This window comes from Trachymyrmex septentrionalis, unplaced genomic scaffold (assembly GCF_001594115.1).
Source record: "Trachymyrmex septentrionalis isolate Tsep2-gDNA-1 unplaced genomic scaffold, Tsep1.0 scaffold63, whole genome shotgun sequence".
Lineage (NCBI taxonomy): Eukaryota > Metazoa > Arthropoda > Insecta > Hymenoptera > Formicidae > Trachymyrmex > Trachymyrmex septentrionalis.
The window spans coordinates 389157-397600 of record NW_017305811.1 but is presented as its reverse complement, the minus strand read 5'-3'; the positions used below and the strand labels follow the sequence as shown (position 1 = coordinate 397600).

The following is an 8444-nucleotide window of genomic DNA, read 5'->3' as shown; positions in this document are numbered from 1 at the left end:
TTTATAGGGTCCATCTTTTTCGACTTTCAAATTTTTTCATACGAAGACCCTTTAGAATAATTCTAATTCATAAAAAAATAGTTCCTATCACATTTCAGCTCGATCGGACAATGGGAACTCGTACAGACAACTCGTTAAACATTTGAGTTCCCTTATATTACACTATCAGCATTGATTTTTAAAGTGTATTTTCCATAAAAATCGACCTCCATAAAAAGACTCCATAAAAATGTTTTTTTTTTTAACATATGTGTCTTACTTTTCTGCATCATTTGAAACCTTATACATCTCATTTAAACAATTAGGTAAATTGCTGTCATTTAAACAATTAAGTGAAACACGATGTAAATTAGATCATAGATCGGTATTCATAATCGATTCTTATATTTAACATCATCTTATGTACTTAAGATGTCACAAATTAATCAGAAGGTCATATTAGCATCTTAGATGTTACTTAAGACAGTCTTCAAATAAGAACGGACTATGAATACCAATCACTCTTAAATTTTTGGTCGGCAGTATATATTCATATATAACTTATATTTTATATTATGTATATGTCTTCGACATATTTTATCTATACTTGATCAAAATACGAAAATATATCAATAAATATGTAAATTAAATTTATATTTTTAGGCTAAAAAGCGGCAATCCTGGATATCTCGTAGCGTATCAGACTGGGGAAGAACTAGCCACTATAAATTTATCCGGAATACCGCGGATATCGGAGGAAGTCAGCGTAGTTGCGCATAGTCCCAACTATGTTCAAAATACGAAAGTTATGAAGTAAGTCTTTTAAAAATTTGTAAAAATCTATTTTATTATTTTATCTGTTCAATAAGTATTTTATTTTAATACCGGAACTTTATTGCTTTTGTAGGATGAAACTGCCGTCGAATGCTGTACCCATATCGCCAAAAAGCACACTGGTTTTAACATTTGTACCGAAAGAGGAATCGTAATTAATCTAATTTATAATTAAATCAATCCAAAAGATAATTTAAATTATGAGAGCAATCAGCTATATATGATTGCGTTTTGCTTCAATATACGAGACTGATGGAAATAAAGCTGTATGTCAAAAAGATTATGTAAAATTAAACTGCATTTAAATTTAAAAAAACAATAAAAACTCGAGATCTTAAAAATGTGAAAAATCTCTCTTTAAAATTTTTATGAGCTAATAATATTAAATTATATATCATTTTATTGGTCTTGTGTCACCAAAAAAATAAGTACAGGTGGAAGCTGAAAGAAGGTATGACCTGTTCAGCATCACTAGTATTTACTATTCATTGCCTTCATTGTTAGAACAGTCTAAAAGTGACATAAAAAATATCTTCAACGTACTCTTAAATTTTATTCTTGCATTTGAGTGTTTGAGATATTATTTCAAATTTGCCAATTAACGACATGGACAATTAATATACACCTGTATTATAATAGTTAATTAGTATAAAGTTTTTTTTGTATCAATTGACTAATATCATGATTTCTTCCACCATGGTTAAGGATACTATTATTTCATTCGTGCGTTTTTGTCGTACGACAAATGTGTTTAGGCCAGAGAGATCCTTGGATCTCTCTATCTTATAGTTAATTAATAGACTTGAAAAATTGGTCGTACGATAAAAACGCATAGATGAAATAGCAGCCTAAGTATCACATATAAGGCGCATTCGGGGAGATGTTATTCGTGCCATTCTATCTTTGTTTTATGTCTAAAAAACAATGAAGATAATCTGATCAGAAATAGCGCTAATAGAATTTCTCTGAACGCACCAATAATAACATATGATGTTCACCCTCTATTAAATTTGTTATCTTTCATTTGTGAGACTTAAATTATATTATTATATTATATTATTTATATTATATTATTATAATATTATTTATTATATTATATTATTATTTCTCTCAATGTCCTGTACAAATGCATATAGAGATCGAATGTATTTAATGTCATAATCTAGGTCATAATCTAGAACTCATAGTAAAATGGGCGAAGTTATTTCTTGGATTTGTGCAAAAGCTTCATTCGTTCGTATATTGAAACAAACTATAACGTGAAAAAAATGTTTTACTTATGTATACCCATGTACAAGCAATTATATTGCGTAGCAAAAGAAATATATCTCGATGTACGTACATGAAATGAAATATATACGTATGTAGCAAACATCAAATACAAAAATTGCTAACTTCTTTTAGAGGCTTTATACTGTATTCTGGTAAAAAAAGATGATAGAGAATGATAGAAAAGAATCCCATCGTTTTGAATATGGAATCTGATTCGTAAATTCACTGATTTGAATTAAATCTTATAGGAATATTGTACAAATTTTGATAAAATATAGAATTCATGTCTGATCAATCGTGATGCTCGCGAGATCGACGATAGAAAATGATATAAATTTATAGAAAACTATACAAATTCATAGAAATCCAACTATTCTCTATTAACTTTTTTTTACCACGGCATTTACATTTTCGAAATTTCATAAATTATTGAAAGAGAATCTTTATTAAAAGAATCCCATAATACTTTCACGTATATGTCCGCAGACTCACTTTTACATAATAAATACACAGCCTAATCATATTAATTTTAAACATGCGGGAGATAGTACGTATAAACACTATATATATGTATATTGTTCTGGGGAGACTTATTCAATATGCAGTTTGTGTGGATCAGTGAATTTTGCCGTTATAATATAAAAAACAGCCGGTAATACAACTAGGAGCAACATTGTGGGATGAATAGTGATTTCCCGAAGAGTCGCAACCGCTATCACGCCATATCCGTGCAGCAACCAATGACCCAAAATAACAATCACATTCTTTATATCCGAGATGGAACTCAACAACAATGACTTTACCGTTTGATTCAGTTTAAATGCGAAATGCGCTGCATTTGAAAGCACCGATAGGATAATAAGAATGTAAGGGAAGGAGTAATCTGTAAAAAATATATAATTAGCAATTGGCACATACCACTATAGGGTGTATATATATAGAACATACATATTAGACCTCCTCCCACGGCATGGAGCAGTGCGAGAATTGGATAGAAATATAATGCTGCATAAATAGAAAACTTTCCCTGTTTTGGTAAAAATTTCTTAGCTATTAGTGGCCTTATTAACAGCATGAGAACTATTCCTAAAGCGTAGAAGACAAAAACCATTGTGTATCTGTAAGATCATGAAGTAATATATGTATATTAGAGATTTATATACGCGCACACGCGTGTGCGTATGTGTGTTGGAAGATATTCCATTAATATCAAATCTGAGAAAAATAATGGTTTTTATTTACCTTTGGAAAATTGTAATGCATTCTGTGATAAGTTAATAAATTTTCAATAATATTACTTTAACATTAATTAATCTGATACTTTTATTATTTGATTAGAAATTAAGTGTCAATAAAAATTTTATCTTTTATTGTTGTAATCCTACTAATCTTCATTATATCACAAAAATACTTTACAGTCTAAAGACTTAACAAAAACTTTGTATTTTCATATGTGGATAAATTAATTTAATATATAGGTAACTGTACTAACAATGGATAAATTGCCTCTTGCGTGCAGTGTAAAGTTGCTTCGTAATTAGGATTCGGATTATGCAGTAGTGTGTACCAGTCCGATAACTTTTTTGCCTTGCATGATTTAATGCTGAACGATCCAATGGGATCTGTTAGCTGAAGGACTATGAGGGACGCCAGGACTACTTCTAATAATGCAGAGAGATGAAGGACGATCACTTCTTTGGGTATATTACGACGCATTGCGACCATGTCAATGCAAAACCAGTGCAGCACCAAAGCTAACAGGACCATGAAGCCCAGGTACAGCCAATCGTAGAACATTGGCGCGTCCTCACAGGGTTCGCATGCCGATGAGGCGTTAGCGCGGAAGCCACGCGGACAAGCTCCACAATTGCTCCAATTTCCATCCGGCAGCAATTCCCTGCCACAGTATAATCCGGGACATCGTGTAAGGACATTCATGATATCGCTTTCCTTGAGACAGCTTAAAAATAAAGAGGGTAATTAAGTATACAATTCAGCTCCCTGTATCTCAAAAATAAATGAAATTAATTTTATTCGATGTGTTTTTGCATACAACGAAAGAATCTGATAGAAAAGAGCATTGCTCTGCCTTGCGAACAGAGATATTAGTCGTCAAAGTTGACTATTCAGACTAAGAAAACTGTAACAACCACGCAACACTGCGCCACTGTGGAGATACTGGTGACAGTAAGCGCTTGTTTTAACTTCAAAGATGCGTTGATTTTGGTAAAGATTTAGACTACCTTCCCGCACTTCAAAAATCAATAAAATTGGCCTTGTTCGACGCAAAGAATCTGACAGAAATATGTGTCGCTCTGCTCCGTGGCCCGAGATATTAATCGTTCTTTTTAAATTTCTCGAGTGAGAAAAATTACGCGCCTTGCACCCTAACCTTTAAGCTATATGACGCAAAGACATAATACTAAATTCAAATTTATTACACTGTTAATTCATTATGTATTATTTCGTCGTAATCGAGATTCTCAAACTACAATTAGTTAATCAGCTCTTTCCTCCATAGTCAACAATCTTCAATCAAACTCGTAAACAAAGTTCCTTTTTCTTATTTTACAGCAATTCTAAATAAGCATGGCTCTATTCTTTTTGGCTGAACTTTTGCACCAGTTCATCTTTCTTCTTCTTCTTTCCTCCTAAAGAGAAAAGAAAGAAAGATGAACTGATGCAAAAGTTCAGTTAAAAAAAAACAGGCCTATTTTCTCTTGGCTGCACTAAAGTCCTATAAGAGAAGCGTGACTACATGTTAAGTGTTCTGATTGATGATTGCAATCACGTGACTTAGCAGCCAATCACGAATTGACTTCTGTGTATTAGAAATGGATGCTTAATGGATGATTGGTGAATTTCACAGTCTGTTTTGCAAACAATGCCAGCAAGAATTGAATGAGTACAGCGAATTCAACAATTGAATGAGCGAATACTGTTATTGGTGTATTCTTTTGGATCATTCAATCAGCATTAAGATCTGAAAGAATACATCAATAGCAACGAGCGTTCACTCAACTAATACTATTTTTAGTGTTTGTTAGTATTTTTGGGATACTGAATACGGTCCATTTGATACTGCAAATGTTTCAAGCATTTTTTATTTAAGACCACTTTTATCAAGCTCTGATTAACTTAACAGGCCTAGTAACTTTGCAGGATTTGAACTAAAGCTGATCGGAAAAAAAATGTAAAGAGAGAAGTTATAAATATAAATTTGTAATATTAATTTATGTAGCAAGGTTTCTCTCTGGTAACTGTTTATTAATAACGTATTTTTATATTCAATATAGTATGTAAAATTACAGTTAATTATAATTAATGAAATATGTTTAATTCTTTAATTTACATTTTTTCTCCGATATCAGCTTCAATTGGAATCCTGCAAAGCCCGTTGAGTTAATCGGAGCTTGGTGAAAGTGGCCCTCAATTAATTAGTAAAATTCTTTCTTCTGATTGATCAGTCAAATGTTTTCAAAGCGTTTGTAGTGCCAGGTGGACCGCACCCATAATAGATGTGTAAGTTGGTCGCGTTTCTCTGATATATGATGGAAATATACAAGGTTATGATCACGGCACAGATTCTTGTATAACGCATAAGAGAATCAACCAATTGAAATTATTCTTTTCTATAGAATGAAAGGAAGGGAAAGAGATTCTTATGTACTATGCATTATGCAAAAGTCTGTGCTGCGGCCTTAAAACATTGCGCATAATAGCGATAGCAATATTGGAAATAATCAATCAAATGTTCTCCAATATGCGTATAATTACACAAATATACTGGAAAAGCCAATCAAAATTTACGCTGCTACTGCGCAACTACGGGAATGGCTCTGATAAATCTCTGATAATTCTAAAGGTATATCCACACAATTTGCATAGCCGCATAAACGTATGCACAAAGAAAATTATCCAATCACATTTTACACAGCTATGCAAGTCTGTATGGATATACCCTAAGATCCTGCGCACAATGGAGGAAGTAATAAAAATAGGAAATATTAAATTTCAATCTACCAGGAATTGTATATTCCGATATAACTAGCATTTGATAGATCGGAATTTTTATACTTATTCCTGTTCTTAATATTCGTTTTATTGTGCGCAGGCCCTAACTCAGAATAATGACGTCACTATTGCTTACTTTGGTACAAATTTATCACATGATAACACAGGTTCATAACCTTAATTTTAAAGTGAGTTTATGAGACTCACTAAAGCACACAATCTCGGTGCAGATTGTAGGTAAAAACTCGATAAAAAAACGGTTGATGAATCTTACTTGTCAGAATGCAAAAGGAACGCGCAATTCAACTGAGTTATGACGTCACATAAGTGAAAATGATCGAAGAGTAGATGTAAATTGAAAGAAACTAATGTATGAAAAATTTATACAAGAGACAGAAAGTGAAAGGCGAGCGAGAGAGAGAGAGAGATCAAAGTCATCAGTACACGGTATACGTAACGCGGCAACGTGATTCGTCAATAACGATCGAATCCATCGCGCGTCGTGCCATCCTTTGTGCGATTTCATCTTTCAGCGCGATTGCTCGCGACGGCCGCGACGTCCGCAGGCGGTAGGAATCGATCGCAAGCGCAGCGGTCAGTTAGTAGCGGCCGATACGCCATTGGTTGGCGGTCTGTGGCCAATAGCGTGTCACTACCAGCGGCATGCTCGTGACGCTACCGCCACCTGCCGCGCTCGAGCACTTCCGTCGGTATTCGGCCGCCTTCGGCCAACAATTGCCGAGTACATGTTACTATTTTCAGGCACGCAGGGCACCTCTTGACTTGACGGATTTTCAATAAGCGAAGGTGGGCGACGGTGTGCGACGTGACAGTTTCGAGATTCAAATCCTTTTTCTCCGCGTGTGATTCATCTCGCGGAACGTCGCGAATGGACATTGGGAACCTCCCCTCCTCCCCACCCCTTCCCCACCTGGCTGGAAAAGCAGCACGGTGCGGTGCGGTGCGGTGCGGTGCGGTGCGGTAGTGACGAACAAGCGAGAGATTTGGTCAGGGCGGTGGAGTGGTGTGTTTGCGCGCGCGCGTGCGACGAGTGAGCGGAGCAGTGGCGAACTGCGAAGCGAAGCAAGTGAAGACTTTTCCGCGAGTGACTTTTCCGAGTGGAGAATAGTAAAAGACACGTCAGCGTCACACGCCAGGCCGCGGACGAGCCGAGTAGCCAGAGTAGCCGGAGTGACGATAGCAGCGACAGCGACGCAAGGCGATGTCGAACCACGTTCCGGCGACTGTCGACGCCTGACGTAAGGTCGCGTTCGTTCCACCGGAAAATGAGAGACAGACCTCCACGTAGCAGCGAGCAGCTGATGGCGGTCGTGTCCAATGCTACTGAGAGTAGTTGCTCCTAACATACACGTCTACTCCAAACGTCGTGCAGTTCACCGTACATCGGACGTGCAAGTAGCGAGGAGGAGGAAGTGGAGACGGAGTAGTAATAGCAGTTGGTGGCGTTGTTCGGCAGTTGCCGGTCGCCGCTGTGAAAAAGGAGTCGTCGGACAAGCGTCGACGGCGGCGAGAATCTCCGGCATCTCTCTATTCTCCACTCTCTGCTCGACGGAACGACGGATTGCGCCCGTCTGCTGACTGCTCTAAGCGATTGTATTTATCGTGTGCGTGTGTTCAAGTGTGTGTGTGTGTGTGTGTGTGTGTGCCTGCGTGCGTGTGGGGTGTGTGTATGTGTGCGCGCGCGCGCACACGGCTACACTTATTATCCACGGCCATACTTCCTATACGAACGTGCGCCGCCGAATCAACTGTACGCGCAACTTGTTCTATTTCATAACGGTGCTTCTTCTCTTTCCCTCTTCAGCCACCGGCGGTCCAGTACGACTCGACTCGGTGCGCGCGGTCGCACGTTGCGTACGTGCGTGGGTGCGTACGTACGTACGTACGTACGTGCGTGCGTGCGTACAAGCGAACGGCACGCAATCCGTGACATTGTCGGAGAGGAGTCCTCGTCATCGAGTGATCACTAACCGAAATCATCATCATCATCATCATCATCATCATCATCATCATCATCATCAGCAGTATCATCAGCAGTAGCAGCAGCAGCAGCAGCAGTAGCAGCAGCAGCGGCGGCAGCTATCTACCATTGACCGGCGCTACTGCCGCTGCCGTCGTTGTCGATTGAATCCACCTTGCGTCGCGAGTGTATTAAATTGGTGTACCGAATTGAGATTGAGAAGGCAGAGTCGCCGGGTCGGACGTTTTACAACGTCGTATCGTAGCGGTTCACATACTTTTCGCACGGTGTAGGTGGGAGCACCTACGTTCGCGGAAGGAAGGAAGGAAGAACAGACGGACGGACGGACGGACGGCAGGCAGAC

The 8444-nt window shown here is 37.9% G+C and overlaps 2 protein-coding genes across 7 annotated transcripts in view; one reads left to right on the top strand and one right to left on the bottom strand.

Moving 5' to 3' along the window:
* Positions 1-1141, top strand: part of LOC108753002 (maltase 1) — a 7298-nt gene extending 6157 nt beyond the window's left edge. For both annotated transcript variants that reach the window (XM_018494282.1, XM_018494281.1), the window contains 2 exons: positions 643-792; positions 887-1141. In XM_018494282.1, the coding sequence (XP_018349784.1) occupies positions 643-792; positions 887-968 (232 nt within the window). In that variant the 3' untranslated portion in view covers positions 969-1141. The remainder of the gene's footprint in view (positions 1-642; positions 793-886) is intronic.
* A 778-nt stretch (positions 1142-1919) lies between these two features.
* Positions 1920-7477, bottom strand: LOC108753008 (JNK1/MAPK8-associated membrane protein). 5 transcript variants are annotated; one of them, XM_018494297.1, is made up of 4 exons: positions 7270-7477; positions 3578-4045; positions 3034-3203; positions 1920-2968 (listed from the first exon to the last, which is right to left on the bottom strand). In XM_018494297.1, the coding sequence occupies exons 1-4, from the start codon at positions 7464-7466 to the stop codon at positions 2676-2678; spliced, it is 1128 nt and encodes a 375-aa protein (XP_018349799.1). In that variant the 5' UTR covers positions 7467-7477; the 3' UTR covers positions 1920-2675. The 5 variants fall into 5 exon arrangements, with proteins under 5 accessions (XP_018349799.1, XP_018349796.1, XP_018349795.1 ...); XM_018494294.1 differs by lacking the exon at positions 7270-7477 and adding an exon at positions 4478-4747; XM_018494293.1 differs by lacking the exon at positions 7270-7477 and adding an exon at positions 4527-4747.
* Positions 7478-8444: the final 967 nt, after the last annotated feature.